Raw genomic sequence first — 16,679 nt, forward strand, 5'->3', positions numbered from 1 at the left:
CCGGGTGAACGTTTTTCACTCCCAACAACAAATGCCTCTGAAGACAGGTGTTAACGTCTTTTAGGCTTTCGTACTGGAGGACAATAAGCTAGTTCTACCTTACTAGTGTGCAAAGTAAACTGTAGTTCAGAAGCTGGCGATTTGCTTCTTCCGGTAGTGGTGTCTCTAACTGCCATTAAGTAACAGACACCTATTTCATTAAAGACTGTTACTCAACACGAATCTCTAGAAATAGTTTCTCAAATTACCTCCTCAAAATGTTTTCTGGGGAGGAATAACTGAGGCCACGACCTTCACCGTGAGCGGAGGGAACAGAGGTGGCCCCAACCACATCCAGCCCCAGCCAGCAACCTGCCCCTCTCTAGGAATGGGGCTGCACCCCACAGACCTGTGGCATTACACTGTGTTCACTGTGCTGTGAAGAGCCTCTTCATCAGCCCAGAGTCCCAAAGCATTTTTCAGAAAAGAATAATTAATAAAAGTCAAGCCACAGCCTTAATGTGTTCCCATCCACGTCAATGATCAGCCAGGCAACCGGGTGAGGCAAAACGGAAACTGTCACTGAGAGCTTTGGAAAATCCTATTAATTAACAGCGTGTCAAACATGTGAGGCACATTTTAATAGTATATTGAAAGACACGTGCTTTCTAAGCTATTCCTTGTTAACTATGAAACGCAAAGTCATTGCCAATTTACCACTGCACGACAACGTTACAGCTGCTTTCGTGTTGGCACAATAGGCTTAGGCTTTAAAATAGACCCCTCAGAGGCAGAAAGTGATTAACAGGAAAATCAGGCAGAGCAGGCCGTTCTCCTGGTGAGCAACAACTGATGGTACCCACTGCTTTGAACAGAGAGCTCACTGTGAGCATTAATGCGCTATAATGCCTGAAGCTTCTAACTCAAAATAAATGAAGACAAACATCATTTTTTCCCTTATTTTCCTTCTTAGCTCACTCCCCAAAGGTTCACAGAGTCGTTTTCATTGACTGCTCTGTGCATTACTTATGTCATTTCCTTGCATTCAGGCTGCAAAAATGAATGTAAAACCAGAGAAGCTGGAAGTTCACCATATTTTAACTTGAGTTTGAGCAACTAGGCTTCAGCTCGACAGCGTAACTCCAGTAACCGCATCGCACTTTAGCAGAACATCTTTGTTTACACCAAACACACCACATAACATTCAGCAGTATATGAGGAAGGACCGTAATGAAAATTGCTCTGTGATTGTAAAAACAAATAAGCAACACTTATTTTGCTCATTTACCAAGACAAATTTGCATTGGAAACAGAAAATGAATGTGTTGGATGATGGATTTTAAGTGAAGCGGTGTGGCAAAAAAAGAAACACAGCCGTGGGCTGCAGGGCTGGCTGACGAGCAAAGGGCAGCTACACTGCACTCACAGCTTGTTCTGCAGTGTGAGAGCTGCACCAGCCAGTATGTTCCAAGGGAGCAGCCTTTACAGCACACGCATTGCATCTTCTACAAAAGACCCAGAACGGAGCCAGTGTGTGTCTGTAATGGGAAAATACAGAACAACAGGACAGGCAACCCCAAGCCCTCGCTCAAGTCCCTGAAAGAACTTTTCTCTTCCTTGCTTTTTAATTAACCATCAGTAATTAACATCACCCCAGCAGCCTCAGCAGAGTGCCTCTTAATGGTTTTCTCTACCCTCCAACTACAGAACAGTTTAATTAAAGACCAATCCTCTTCAAGCCAGCAGGTCTGCTCTTCTCCAGCACCAAAGCCAACAAAGTCATTTTCAGTTGTTCTTATAATTAAGTCTACATAAGCAATGCTTTAAGTTTGGTGATTATCCTGTCCATCTGCCTGTCCATCCTTCCCCCACAGCACCACACAGATCCCCGCTGCGAGGCACCACCACTAGTCCAGCCCCACAATGATGGTACATTTGGTTTTCCCTTCTTTTCCCTTTTTGTTTCTTTAGAAGTGTTAACAATGTCAGGATTCTGCTTAAAATCAGAGCCATCAGCATAACACACACAGGAGTGATGCCTGAAGTGGAAGAAGCCAGCTATGCAGATGACATTCTGTGCTTGAGCAATTAAACCAGAAACAGGAACAAACACTCACAGACCGCTCAGTGCGAACAGTGCAGCAGCAACTGGTCCGTTCCCTGTATCACTCCCCACTGTAAATGTCAGCTTATTTTTGCTATTTTTTCTTTCTGCTCTCTGACATTAACAGAGTAAATTTAGAAACAACAGACTATTCCTTTATATAGCAATACTAAACCTGTGGAAATCAGTGCCCTGAGATGCAGGCAGAGTCCCCAGCCGTGTGCTTACAGCACTGTCGAGTTGTATTACCGCTGACACGCTGACAGACCAAGAGAGCAATAGCAACCATGCCATTTCTCCAAGAAACAAACTGGAGGGCAGAGATATTCCTCCCTGCTGCACTACGCTGCACGGCACCTCTCCTCAGCTGCTCTAAGGCTGCTCGTGGAGCTGGGATGCTTACCAGACGCTTCAGAAGACTAATTCAGTGCCAGAGTCGCACAGGAAGTTAGGAAATGATGTTATCTGCTTGACAAAAATGAGAAAGCAATGTTTTGGTCGCTTGCTACAGAGCGGCAAGTCAGGGCGGAGCGCTGCCGCGGGGGGAAGCGGCGGTGCAGCACCACGGACAGCACCCGCGGGTCCCGCAGCCGCAGCCCGGCGCCGCTCACGGACCTGCCGGCCCTTCCGCACGTGCGGGAGCGTGCAGGGCGACTGCGGAGACGCAGCAGCCGCTAACAGGAAACCCAATGCAATCTGTAATACCGTAACAACAGCATTCCCACTCCTGATATGCTATTACACAAATGCATCTTAGAGAGATGGAGCCCTTTTGGAGAAGGAAAAAAAAGAAAGCCGTTTTTGTATTAGAAGATCAGGGCTCACACGGATACTCAGAGTTGCACAAAGCACTGCTGCTGCTATCACACCGCCTGGAAAGGCCCTAACACCATCATCGGAAAAATTTAAACATTAATTAACGGAAAAGTTTTCAATATCAGTAATTAACAACACTTTTCCAAGAAAAAGTGAGTCACATTAAGCCCAGTAACTGCGGGTAATTGAAGTCCTCACGTACTTTTTGTGTGTACCCACAGAAGGCAACAAAGACTGCTCTCAGAAAAAAGAACGAGCTGCCCACTTGTTGGTTAACCTCATGTTTTATGCAGAAACAAACGCAGAGCTATTGTGAACAAATGGTTGGGCTCCTGGCAGTGACTGGTGTGTGATTGATCCCATGCCCACAGGAAAAGGCCCTGTACTTTTATCACACACAGCCCCGGGGCTGTTTGCACCACGGGATCCAATCCGCACCAACAGCCTCGTGCGAGGAGATTTCTCACAGCACGTTCTGGCTCTTTCCTCTTTCCATCTCTCAAACTGAGGAGGGCAGAGGGGTGCTGCCCTGTGCCCCATCCGCACCGCCAGCACGGGAGCAGGGAGCTGCAAAGGGCTCCTGCTGCACATCTCCTGCTGCACACCTCCTGCCAGTCCCTTCCACCAAACGCCGCCTTGTTGCTGCACTCCAGCATGTTTGTTTCACTGCATCTCCTTTCCCAAAGGATCAGTCTCCCTGTTGGGAGCCATCTCTGACAGCACTGCAGGCTCCAACGCCACCACCACAACGCTCTGTCAGTAACCCCACACCCATGGCTGCACAGCCGCCCCTCAGAGCTTCCAACCAGCGTCCCCTCGTTCCTTCGCCATTCATGTCCCTTCTGATACGGACACAGAGCATTTGGGTTTCAAGTGAGGATTTGAGAAGAGCTGAGCAAGAATTCAGCAGCTGGGGGAGGTTGGGGGCAGTGCTTTTTTGTTTGTCTTTAATTACAGAAGACTCCTGAGGAGGTCTGAGACTAACAGAATGATTTTGGGCAGAACCACCTCCACTATTCAGCATCAAGTCTAAGCTTCAAGGTTCACTACTTCTTTTTCCAAACACTTCAGTAATGCCCACGTTTCCTGTGGGGACAGTGGGTAATGGACCTGAGCAAGGAGCTGGGTTTTCATCCAAAGAGGCTTTTACTATTTGCCACAGCATAAGGAAGAACAAGACTGTCTTTCACATCCATTTCATTGTGGCTCGTAATGACCATTGGAACATTGGGGAAGAAAAGAAAAAAGGCACTGTCTGTACATGGACAGATGGGGCTGTACGTCTCCACTGCACCAGCAAATCCATAGGGTCAGGTGCACCCAACACCTTCCCTGTGTGTGAAGGTGAGCACACACCAACTCTGCAGTGGTGCAGTTCAGTGATACACTTTGATATCACCGCTCATTATCTGTGGGTCCATAAGAAAAAGTTTATCCAGAAGAACTGCAATAGGAGATGCACTTATCAAAACGCAACTTTATTGGTTTGTTTCATGTTTATTTACTGCAGCTCTAATAATGCTGCACACATCAGAACTACAGATTTAAGAGCGGTTTCTGCTGCAGCTTTCTGATATAGCATTTCATTCCACTCACGCACCATGAAGAAAATTTTAATAAGAAAACAAAGAAAACACACATTCATGAAAAAGAGCTGGAGCTGTTCCCCTCTGCTCAATTCCTGGCAGCTAGACAGACGAGTACCACAGAGATGCACTTAATGCCTGTGATGATGTGCTCAATGCATGCACATAATGGGACCCACAGGAGCAGACCAGGGACCTCAGCGCCGGTCCCCTCAGCAGCGCAGTGCTCGATCCCACACGGGGCACTCAGCAACTGCAGGCCTGGCTGCCTCATCAGGCAGGCAATTACACATATGTGCATTCTAAAAAGCTGACAAGTTCTTTATTTACTTACATGGTGATGTGAGCAGCGTGTGGTATCTGCATATACATTGTACTTGCAGCTAATTTATACATTACCCAGTTAAGACAGCATTCCATGCGACAGCACTGTCAACACAATTATGATAACTCAAAAACAAACTCTGGATTTTCCTCCTCAGTAGAAGCACCAGTGCAGCCTGCAGCACACACGTGGCCCCGCAGTGCTATTTTGGGAACACAGTCCTATCTTTGTCCTGGCAGTGATGAGCAGCAGACACGCGCTCCCAAAATACCTTCAGCAGGGAGGAACCAGCGTGCTCTCCATCAGCAGTGCCTCAACGCTGCAGGAAATGAGGCCCACAGCACTCTGACAAACTCAGCTGGAGGAGACAGCCGGCAGCATCAGGGCCTGCTGTGGTTTGGAAAGGAGGAAGAACTGCCCTCCAGCCTAAAGGAGAAGGGAGAATACCTTCAGAGATGCTGAACCGAGCACAGACAAACACTACACCAAGACTAGAAGGAACACCAAGCTAAAATCACTGCTTAAGTTTGATGGAGGGGCAAATCACCATTCAACTGCTTGTTGCTATTACTTGGCATTTTGACAAACAGAAGCAATTTGTCCCAGTTAAAAGAAACCTGGTGTTTGGTACATAATTTCACACGCTGATCTTCGTATGAGAGAGCCACGTCAAAAATGCACATTATCAGTGCACTGTGCAGTAATCAGTCCCTCGGTTCTGCTCGTCACCACGGTGCTTGCTTTGACACCTGCTCACAATTTTTCTCACTTTGGCATCTAACGTGATATAAACCAACCAAACTAAAACAAACAGCAAACACCAGTGCCCCGGCACGCTGAGCTTGTGCTGTGCCACACACAGCATCCGAGCTGCACACAGACCTGCCCTGCTGTCACGGAGTTACCACCGGACCTCTGCACAGCACTGACACTGCAACATCCTCACCTGCCCCCCCAGCACCCTGCCCCACTGTACGGAGCAGCCGCACTGAGGCACACCAGGACTGCTGCTGGCTGCCAGGCGGTGTGCAGGTGCTGGGATAAGCCAAGCACAGCAACGTGCTGCAGGAGTAGATCAGCCACCAGCACTGCTGCTGAGCACTGTGTGCTATTCCACAACCACAGAACAGTGAAGGCTGGAAAAGCCCCCTCAGTGCCCAGCCCACTGCCCACCCCTCAGTGCCACATCCCCGCGGCTCTGAACACCTCCATGGACGGGGACTGCCCACCCCTGGGCAGCTGTGCCAGCGCCTGGCCGCTCTCTGGAGCAGACATTGCTCTGATAGCCAACCTGACCCTCCCCTGGCACAATGTAAGGTCATTACCTCTCATCCTACCGCTGCTATCTGGGTCAGAGGCCAACCCCTACCTTGCTACAACCTCCTATCAGGAGTTGTAAGGAGCAATGAGGTCCCCCGAGCCTCCTCTTCTCCACACCCAACAACCCCAGCTCCCTCAGCTACTCCCCATAAGCCCTGTGCTCCAGACCCTGCACAGCTCTGCTCTCCTTCTCTGGACACGCTCCAGAGCCTTGGTGTCTTTCTTGCAGTGAAGGGCTTTACTCTCTTCCTACAACACAGACCTCATTTCTGAACAGGCACCACTTCCCAGTTGGGGAACTCAAAGATAAGCCCAGCTCATCCCAACGGCTCAAGCCAGCGCTGTCTTCCCTGGAAGTGCTCATTAGTGGTTAAAGGTGCAGTGATGTATGACAGTAAGCAAACACAGCCAAGGTCAAGGCCAGGCAGGACCTTACTGCCTACTGGCACTGTCAGGGCAGGCGTGGGGCTGAAGCTTGGCTGAGGGCCATGTCTGCTGGAGCCTGGAGCAAACCCAGAACCAGGCCTGGAACGTGAAGTTGCTGGGGCTGCTTGAACGCCTGTGAATTATTCATTTCATTACAACATGCAGTACTGAGCCTTTAAAGTGCAAATTGCTTGGGACCGGGCTTTTGCCTTATTTTCCGTTGAGCAAAAAGCACATTCTCCCACGGTGCAAACAATCCAAGCCTAATATATATTATTTTCTGCATTTACTACTTTCTAGCCTTGCCTGCCGGCTCCCATTAACTGGGGTTCCAGAAAAACATGCAGCACATGATCTTTCTAATGGACCGTGTGACATACGTTTCACAAGGTCAGTCATTACCTTGTGTCATTACCACAGTTCAAAAAAAAAAAAAAAAAAAGAAGAGACCTTTCACATGAGATATGATACCATGCTGACAGCGTGAGATAGCATGAGATGCTGACGGCACGGCAGGGATGCACCCACTGACAGCCCGATCCAAGAGGTAACCAGGCTTCCACAGCAACTTGCAGCACACGAAGACCAACTGCACAGCCATCAATATGCTTGGGCAGATTTAATTTTTGCTCAGTTGTCATGGCAGTGGCTTGTGGGTGTTTGCAATATGCACTGCCAGGGAGTGTCACACCTCAGCAACACACTTGCTATCCAATGCTTCGAAAGTGCTTTTTCTACACTAAAATAGCACAGAAAATAGTAGTAGCAGTGAAAAGCCATTTGCAAGGAAAAGACGTGCTCCTGAGATGTCCGGAGAGCTCCGAGGTGTGCACACACTGCACGACCTGTGCAGCCAGCAGGAAAGAGATTTCACTGGAACCTGACTGACCCTGATGGCCTCCTGCACAACGAGCAGCCAGCTGACACACACAGCGGACAGAACCAGCCCCACTCCTTCAGCAGCCAGCACGTATGCAGCCCCGACCTCACCAAGTTCTGTCCTACCCTATGGAGAACAGCTTGCTCTCAGCAGCCAGAGCTTCAGCCCAAGCCTTTCACTCTGACTTTTATCAGTATACTCAGGTACTAAAATCAGAAACACATCACAATCCTTTAAATAACCGTAGAAGTGGTTGTCAGTACTTCCCCCATGCTCTCATACTACATAACCTGTCTACACCAGCAACATTAAAGTCCAGTGCTAGGAAGTGTCTCAGGTGCCAAGTTCCCACATACCACTACGGTTTCTCACCAAATCAGCCTCTTCCTAGTTACTGCTGTTCCCTTTTCCCCCCACTCTGGGTGTCTGAAATACACACGATGCCTTCTGGTACCACCATGCAATCCTTCTCCTCTCACGGGACACACATCACAAACCACAAGCTTGGTTGTGGGATTTGTTTCGGGGTGGGGAGAAGGGCTCGGTCAGGGACTGAACCTCAAATGAAGAAAGATGGAAATATTTTTTTCTGAGCAAAAACAGCTGTGTTTTTCCCTTTTACAGACCATGCAGCGGGGAGACCCAATGCAAGGCACCAGCATCGTGCTTCGGCAGCTTTACCCTTACGGCTTTGCTTCCAGGTGCTCAGGACACCTCTCCAGTCCCCTCACTCTGCACCCAGCCCTGGGCAATACATGCTCTCCTCACACTGGAAGAGCCCGCTGCAGGTTAATGCAGCACCACTCGGAGCACACGAACTCTCTGCTGGTACCCACAGAGTCAAACAGGGTTATTTTTTGAACCACAAATGATCGGCTTCCAGAACTGCCATTTGGGCTGTGAATACATCAGTAAGCGGTGTTCCACTTAATTACACCGGCTGGCTAACATCACCCACAAGGACTCAGCGTGCAGTCAGACCAGCAGGCTGCTGCAGTCAGAACAGCACTCAGTGCCAGCATCCCTCCGCTGGGCCAGGTGTGGGAAAAGCCCCCAAGAACCACAGGGAGGTGACTCAGCACATCAGCGTTCTGGCACTCAGCAGTGCTCAGAGCTGTCTGTTCCCACACATCCCAAGCAGTTTTAATTTTCCATAACTGTCACCTAAAACAACGTAATTCCTGAAGAATTAAAGTGGGACAGGAGAAGAGGATGCTGACATTTCTTTTCTCCTGTCAGGAGACGCCAAGGTGCTCACAAGCCACGTGCCCTGCATTAGGGAGCTGAGGCTGAAGCACAGGCTGGCTATCACAGCTCACTGCTGCACACGTACCCACACACAGGCACAGCAGCACTCAGGATTCACACTTCTGTCAGTACTGCCGGGTCCAGTTACCTCCCTGTGACCTGCACATCACACAGCAGGCACTTACTATCCATGATTATTGTGTGCTCTGCTACAGGGGTCCTGGGTCAAGGCAGTAAAACCATTCCACAAGAAACAGATGCTGAAAAGGAACTGTATGGGAATTGTTGAATCACGGCCTGAACCTCTGATTGACCACCTGAGGTGAGCACTGAGTGAGCTGCAGGGGCACAGGTGAACACAGTTTCACCTGAGTGACCGGAAGACCTCCTAGACCCCATTTAAGGGCTGACTCCCAAGGAGGGAGGATCTCCAGCTAGAGATTCTTCTTTTGGGAGTCCTTCTGTGAGCCCAGGACACAGGTAAGATCTTTATTTCATTTCTTCTTTGTAATGCAGTAATCTCACTGGTCCAATACCTGTTTGCCATACATGAACCATTCTCATGTCCATGCTCACAGGGACTCACTGTGCCGCACAGAAGGTGCTTGCCCTCTACATGTGATCACCATCCTGTGAGAGCACCATGAGCTGTATGCAGTTGTGAAGTGCTCATTGCTTCAGGAGTTCCACATGATTAAAGCATCAAATCGCAAACAAATCAAATCCTTTCACTTTTGAGGTTGTATTTTTTAACTTATAAAAGCTGGCATTCTGCACTGCAAGCACAGGCTGATGCTACCTGCGCCTCCACCTGCCATGTGCTTTCTCCTGTTTGAAAACTGCCAGCCTTGGGTCTCAGCACTACCTGGAACCATGCACAACAGCTCCTGTTCAGCTCCATTTATTTGCACCTGTAGCCCCTGGAAAGCTTAGCTGTGGGCACCAGGGGAAGCATCAGCAGAATGAGGTCATCATACCAGTAACATAACAGGCAGCCCAAGGGTAGGGAATTCCATCCCTTGAGGTGTTCAGACCCCTGGGGATGTGGCACAGAGGGATGTGGGCAGTGGGCGCAGTAGGGGTGGGCTGGGATCTAACAGGTGGCTCTTCTTGTCTGAAAGGTTCTGTATTTCTGTTAATCTAGTGTGATAAATAAGGTGCTTAAGCCCCTAAAAGCATATTCTTCTGTGCTATTCTCAGTTCACAAACAGATTGTTTTAAACAGATTGTAGTGATTGGGACCTTTAGAGAATGACGAAGCATCAATCCGACCTGACATTCTACCTGTATCTTTGATTACTTTTCTCTGATCTGGCTTTTCCATTCCAATAAAGACAGCATCCCATAAACTGCAGGCAGACTCATTAAGTTTTCTTTATTTGATCTCAGGAAAGCAGCCCCAGTTGCCCCTGGGGTTGGTTTTCAGCTGACCGTCTGCAAGCGCAACTGCCAAGAAGTTCCAATGGCCAGATGGGGCGAAGTGCCCCCTGCTGTGGGCAGGTCAGGCAGCAGGAAGGTGTGACAAGAACCTGTCTGTGGGTAAACTGTGCTCCAGAAACAGCCATGAGTCTGCAAGAAGAAAGATGCTTTATATAAAAAGAACAAAGAAACAAGTGACAACACTAAACACAGCTTTTCTGACACCTCCCTCCAATCCTGACTCCCTCCTCCTCCCCCCAGACAATTACTTAGTTACCACTTTGACACAGAACGCCTCGATTCCTCTTGTTTTTAAATAACAGGCAGCAAATGCATCTGTGCTCCCAACCCACAGCCATGCAAGAGTCAGGCTGAGGACAAGCGTGCCTCTGCTTTTCAACTGGACGCGCTGTCATTAGATCACAAGAGAGGAAGCAGAAGGAGAAATCAAAGCGTGGTTTGGCAACCTGACACAGCCCAACTCACACCTCTGAAACGGCTCCAGCCGCAAGCAGAGGGCAGCCCTGGAGCGCCGCTCCGCACCCCGCCTGGACCTCGTGCCGCTCGCTGCCGTGACGTGCCGGGGGTCCGGGCCGCACGGAGCCCCGCCGCCCGCCAGCACACCGCTCGGAATCAGCGGCGAGACGACTTCCAGCACGGTACCCCAGGTTCTGCAGCTTGCCGCCCGTTTCCATGGGGACGGAGCGGAGCCGGCAGCAGCCGCGGGCCCTTTCGCCTCCCGGGGCCGTGCGAGCACGGAGCGGGGCGGCCCGGCAGTGCGCGGCACAGCCCGTCTGTGCGGCACCCGCGGGGCGGAGAGGGGCGGCGGTGAACGCTGGCGGCCATTTACCGCCCGCAGCCCCCGACGCCCGGCCAGGGCCTGCTCCCACAGCTACCTGAGCAAAGAGCTCTGCTCCTCAAGAGCAGAAACCAGAACTACCACAGTCGCATCAGTCAGCCCTGCGCTGCGCTCCTCCGGCCTGTCAGAGCGGAGCCGCTGGGAGCCTCCATCCAGAGCAAGGCTTTGGAACGAGCGAGGTGAAGGCAGCAGAGCAGCCCGGACCGGCAGTCGGGTCACAGCGCTTCTCGTGCAGTCGGGCACAGGGCTGGCGTGCAGCTGCCGAGACAAACACTGATCGCAACGATAATAATTAGGCTGCCACTTGAACACCCCGTAACTCTGCTGCAAATGCAAAGCAGTGCCACCACGTAGGCATGGAGCCCAGGGATCAGCCGCCTCGGCACAAGCCGCGGGCAGGACAGCCTGGCGGGGAGCCCCAGATGACTTCGCACATCGCCCCTCATGGGCAGAGCACGGCTGGAGGAGCCACGCTGAGCCGGGAGGAGCCCCGGCCTTCTCACACTGCGTGCATGGGGTGCACACACACACACACACACACACACACACACACACACACACACACACACACACACACTGCTGTGCTCCCCTCGCAGCACAGCTACGCCTGCCATGCACTTCTGCCGCTCAGCTCAGCTCCGGAGCCCAGCTCACGTGTCAGCTGTCTCCAGCGTAGCTGGGTTGAAGTTGAAGCATTCCTGTTAGCTTCATAACAACAGCTTTCCACATTTGGGAAAGCAAACAAACAAACATAGAAACAAACAAACAACTTGTTTGTTCCTTTCCCAGAGCAAGGACAGAAAACACTTCCTGCCCCCATTAATGACAAAAACCTACAAACACCACAACACACAGACACTGTGCAGGGAAGCCTCCACACCTCTGCTCTGAAAGGAGGGAATGGAGGCACCAGGCTGGGCCACCTCTGCTTCTGTGAGCCAGGCAACAAGATTTCTCAAGGTTTTCATGGTTATAAATAAGAAACCCCACAGAGCCCTTACAGACGCGGATCCATTCTTCCTGATGTGAAACAGTTCGCAGAGGTGATGACCCACACACTACCATACACACACAGACGTCCTACAGCCCGCCTCAGCCGCAGCGCATCACAGCTTTGGGAGCACTCAGCCCTACACGGTTGGGTTTGTTGGGTTTTTTAGACCTTTTCTTTTTTCCCTTTACGGTTTTTTTTTTTTTTTTTCTCTTTTACACCCAATTTTCTCTGCTCAGCCTCATCCAACACTTCAGGCACCACGACCTCACAGACCTGGGCAGCAGCACCCAAATGGACACGTTTCTATCAGCTGCTGTCTGTGCACTGGAAGCGCCTGGTGCCAATACTCACAAAATGACAGAGCCCATCTCTGCACGTACTGCTGCCTTCAGGAAGCAAAGACCAAGCATGCCGCTGCCCTCCTATCACAGTCAGCTTTCCAACCGCTTGCATCCCAGCTCTGAAACCCTCAGAAATATTTCAAAGATTTTATCAGCAGATACGAAACAGCAAAACATGCTGCAGTCCTGCATGGCACCAGGAACGTGAGTGTCAGCAGGAGGCAGGGAGCTGCTCCCCAGAGGGGCTCGGATCAGCCTCAACAGCGCTAACAGAAGCGGCTGCATCGAGGCAGCGCAGGGCACAGCATCCAGCCTGAAGGCAGCGAGGAGCAGAACACTGTTGGTCAGTGCCAGTCTGGTCCATGCAGGTGCTGCACAGCCCCGGTGCCCAGGCGGGTCGCAGGAAGGCTGAGCGGGGCTGCACCACTGCTGCACCCAACACTGCCTGGACCCCTGAAAAGCAGTGAGATGTTCTGCAGAGAACAGGATGCCATGCTGACAGAGCTGGAGGGAGCGGGCAGAAGAAGCAAATCACAGACTGACAGACAGAGTTTTCCCTGGGAGTCACGGACCTGCAGCGCTCAGTGCCACAATTAACGGGAGCTCAGCAGGCCGGAACTGCAGGCTGCAGTCACACAGCAGCACAGCACGGAGCAGCAGCAGGGGGCCCGAGTTGGGCAGGCAGCTCCCGGCCCATGGAACACAGCATGCCCTGCCTTGTGTGCTGCACCCAGCCCAGAGCCCTGCCCGAGGCAGGCAGGCAAGGCGGCACCAAGCATTTCTATGCCCTAACCTGCACGTGTCGGCAGATTGAGCTGAGGGCAACCCCTGAACCTCGTGTTATTACTTGTGAGAACAAACGCTCACCCTTCTACACGCACCTTTCCACAACTGAAAGGAATCGGCCGCTGGATTAGGGCAGCTGGGCTCTTGTATGTGTATCACTGAGAAACCACAGGTTAAACGTCGTGTCCTGACCTATTCATTGTTCATATTCTTTACTATTATTTTACTTTAAATTGTCAGCGGCAGTCGTTCCGCACAGTGTGACACACAGAGCCGAAGTATTAACTGCCTTCTTTATCTCGGGAACTTATTGGAATGTCTGACGGGATCTCCATAGCAACCATGCTGTGCAGCAAACAGGCGTGCAGCCGAACACCGCCACGGAGCAACGAAGCCAAGCAGGCGGCACGGAGCAGCGGCGTCACTCCCATCGCAGAGCACTGCTCACCATCACCGTTATCAGCGCCAGCAGCTTTGGGCCAACGGCCGTCCGCCCGCACGGCTCCGTCTCCCCACGCCGGCCGGGCGCAGGCCCAGCTCAGAGCACGGCGCTGTCTGAACGCCGGGGCAAAGCTCCCAACTTGCACGCTGCCACTTGCACCGCTCGCCGCTCCCGCTGGCGGCCCGCATCCACGACCAGCCGCTGTGGCACGCAGCGCAGCACCCCGCGAAGCCACCGGGGCCGTACGAGCAGGGCAGCGGCAGGGCCGGCCTCGCGCACGGTCGGGATCACGAGCGGCAGCCCGGCGCTTCGCGGCGCTCCCCGCGCTGCCCGTCGTTTCACGCTGCGCGCTGTTGGCCGCGGGACTCCTCTACGCCTCAGCGGTAACGCAGACAAACGAGGGCGGACACCGCCACGCCGGCAGCTCCCCGTGCCCGACGGACGGCCGCGGCGCTTCCCGGCCCCCCCGCACATCCCGGTTCCGCGCCGCCTCCCCCGGGCCGCTCCGCTCCAACTTCCCCCCCCGCAGCCCCGCACCGCCGCTCCACACGCGGCGTTCCGGCGCGTTCCCGCGGAGCCGTTCCGACCCACGCGGAGCGCCGCGTCCCCCCGACCCGCGGCCGCAGAAGTTTCGCGGCCCGCCCAGCGCCGCTCGGCCGCTCCCCGCCGATCCGCCCCGTACCGCCGGGCTCCGCGGGGCGCAACAGGTGCGGGCGGGGCGCTCACCGTCCTCCCGCTCGTCGAACACGGGTCTCTTGGAGGAGGAGGCGCTCGCTCCCATCCTCTTCTTCCACTTGCCCCAGTGGAACATCGGGCCGAGCGGATGGCATGCCCCGCGCGCCGCTCCCCGCCGCCCGGCGGCTCCCGCGAGCGGGACGAACGGCCCCGAGCCGCGCTCAGCCGCCCCGCGCCCCGCGGCCGCCCGCCCGCATGACAGCCCCGCTCCTCCTGCCCGCGGCGGCTGCCGCAGCGCGGCCGGGCGGGGCGGGGCGGGGCGCGGGGGGTGCGGGAGGGAGGGCCGGGAGTGGCGGCACGCAGCGCCCCCGGCGGCGGCGGGAGGGCAGCGGCGCTCTCAGGTGCGCTGAGGCGGCACAGCGCGGGCAGCCGCCCGCCCCGCAGCCCTTCCCGCCACACCCGCGCGCCTCGGGCCGGGCGGTCGCGCGCGAGTTGGGCGTTACGGCGCGCTGTGTGTGAGGGCGGAGCGCGAGCGGCTGGAATCCGCCCGCAGAAGTCGGTGCTGCCCCTAAAGCGGGTCGGGAGACGGCCGCGGGGATTGTAGTCCTTGTAGCAAAACGCAGAAGGAGGCTTTCTCGTGCACAGAGCTTCCCCAGCGTTTCAGGATCTCTCTCACCAGAGAGAGCTCTGCTGCTCCGCACCTGAGGGTGTCCCGTGGGAGTAACGCCCTGACGGGAGGTGGGCGAGGGGGGGTCGGCAGAGGCCCCAGGTAGCAGCGATGGGATGAGAGGTGATGGCTGCACACTGCACAGGGAGGGTCAGGTTGGCTATCAGAGCAATGTCTGCTCCAGAGAGCGGCCAGGCGCTGGCACAGCTGCCCAGGGGTGGGCAGTCCCCGTCCATGGAGGTGTTCAGAGCCGCGGGGATGTGGCACTGAGGGGTGGGCAGTGAGCACAGTGAGGGGGATGGGGGGGGTTGGGGGTCTCACAGGGCTTTTCCAGCCTGCACGGTTCTGTTATTCTATGCTTGGAATTGTGAAAGCCAACCAGACCTGGGATTTGCAGGTCGGGATTGAAATGGTCGATTCCACTTATGGCTGTAATGTGATGCAAGTGCAGCACAAGAGCGATGTGGTTGTGTAGCAGAAACCCTGTCAGAACCTGAAGCAGTGATGGAGCACCCGGTGGAAGGCAGGGGCAGCCCAGGGCAACTCAGGTGTGTGCAATGTAGCTGAGTGACCGGAAGGGCTGGAGCCAGGATCCACCCCTTCCAGCCCTCATTTAAGGACTAGCAGGGGAGGTGAGCACATCTTGCTGGAGCTCCCTCTCTGCCTGAGGTCTTCTAAAGGTAACCAAAGTTTTTTCTGTTGTTTTTGTGTTTGTAGCTGTTGTATTGGGGCTTGTTCTTATTTGCTGTAGTCTTGGATTTGCCACCCTGCTGTTACTGCTGTATTTTCTATCATGTTATAGCATTTTAGGGTGCAATGCAAAAATTTAAAATTAATTAGGGAAGTAAGAAGTGTTGCATTGTCAGCTCTTCCCCACGTAGAACACAGCCCTTCCAGCTGTGTGTTTAAGCCGCAGTGGGGATGCAGCTGTTGGTTCCACCTGTTATCCCTTGAGAAGGTTCAGCATGCCCATGGCACGACTTCTCAGCTGTTAATTCAAAACTTGCGCTGTTTTCTTTTACAGCGTTTTGTGAAATGGGGATGTTGGTTACTGCAGTCCCAGGGGAGATGTGCCATGAGGCAGTCGTTATTTAGAGCTGTGAGCGTTGTAATGGGCTCACAGCTGAGGGGCGTAACTTAAGAATGGCTTCCAAAGGCAAAGAATGGTTCTTAAGGAGTATTTACGTGAGAAATGAGGAAGAACAGCTCTCAAACAAAAGGATAGAGCATGCTTGTACAGATGGGAGGCTTTCTTTGTTCAGGGACCACTTTGTTTTTTTAAACACATTGCAGGTCTCTGAGGATCGGTTTCCACTCTTCTATTTCTATTCCTGTTACAAGCTGTAGAAGCACAGAGGTGCCATTCTATGGCTGTTCTGCTTTCCAGTAGGCTGTCACTTCTTCTGCATTAATATTTGGGCAGCCAAACCCATAGTCTGCACTTACAGTGTGTGAGGTCTGCAGGGTTTGTTATTGCAGGAGAAAAGGAGTGGGAGATGAGGACCTAATTGCTCCGGTAGCAGGACAGAGCTTCATCACACCATCTTCCTTGGTTTCTTTACCGGAGGAACTGGAGGTGCTCCAGTGTTGATTTTTCTTTTAATAACTGTTTTTGCTTCATTACGAGTGTAGTAATGAGTTTTACTTTCCTGAGGACCCTTCAAATAGGAGAAAAACTGCTTTCCAGGCAGCTAACCATAGTCCTCTAGACACAGCCTGGTGTGTGCCTTGGAATCCCAAGGAAATTTCCATCTAGTTGTTATCTTCATGATGAGGTCTGCCTGTCAATGAGGCCCATTCATTGTGTAGCCA

The 16,679-nt window shown here is 53.0% G+C and overlaps 1 protein-coding gene and 1 long non-coding RNA gene across 3 annotated transcripts in view; both read right to left on the reverse strand.

Moving 5' to 3' along the window:
• Positions 1-14,487, reverse strand: part of STK32C (serine/threonine kinase 32C) — a 54,788-nt gene extending 40,301 nt beyond the window's left edge. For both annotated transcript variants that reach the window (XM_015289019.4, XM_015289018.4), the window contains exon 1: positions 14,252-14,487. Coding sequence is in view for 1 of the 2 variants with exons in the window: in XM_015289018.4 (XP_015144504.2) it covers positions 14,252-14,336 (85 nt within the window). In the remaining variant the exon portion in view is untranslated. The remainder of the gene's footprint in view (positions 1-14,251) is intronic.
• LOC101750475 lies at positions 10,035-10,720 on the reverse strand. Its single transcript, XR_001467306.4, has 2 exons — positions 10,373-10,720; positions 10,035-10,253 (listed from the first exon to the last, which is right to left on the reverse strand). It is a non-coding gene; the product is annotated as an uncharacterized LOC101750475 (long non-coding RNA).
• Positions 14,488-16,679: the final 2,192 nt, after the last annotated feature.

Source organism: Gallus gallus, chromosome 6 (genome assembly GCF_016699485.2).
Source record: "Gallus gallus isolate bGalGal1 chromosome 6, bGalGal1.mat.broiler.GRCg7b, whole genome shotgun sequence".
NCBI lineage: Eukaryota > Metazoa > Chordata > Aves > Galliformes > Phasianidae > Gallus > Gallus gallus.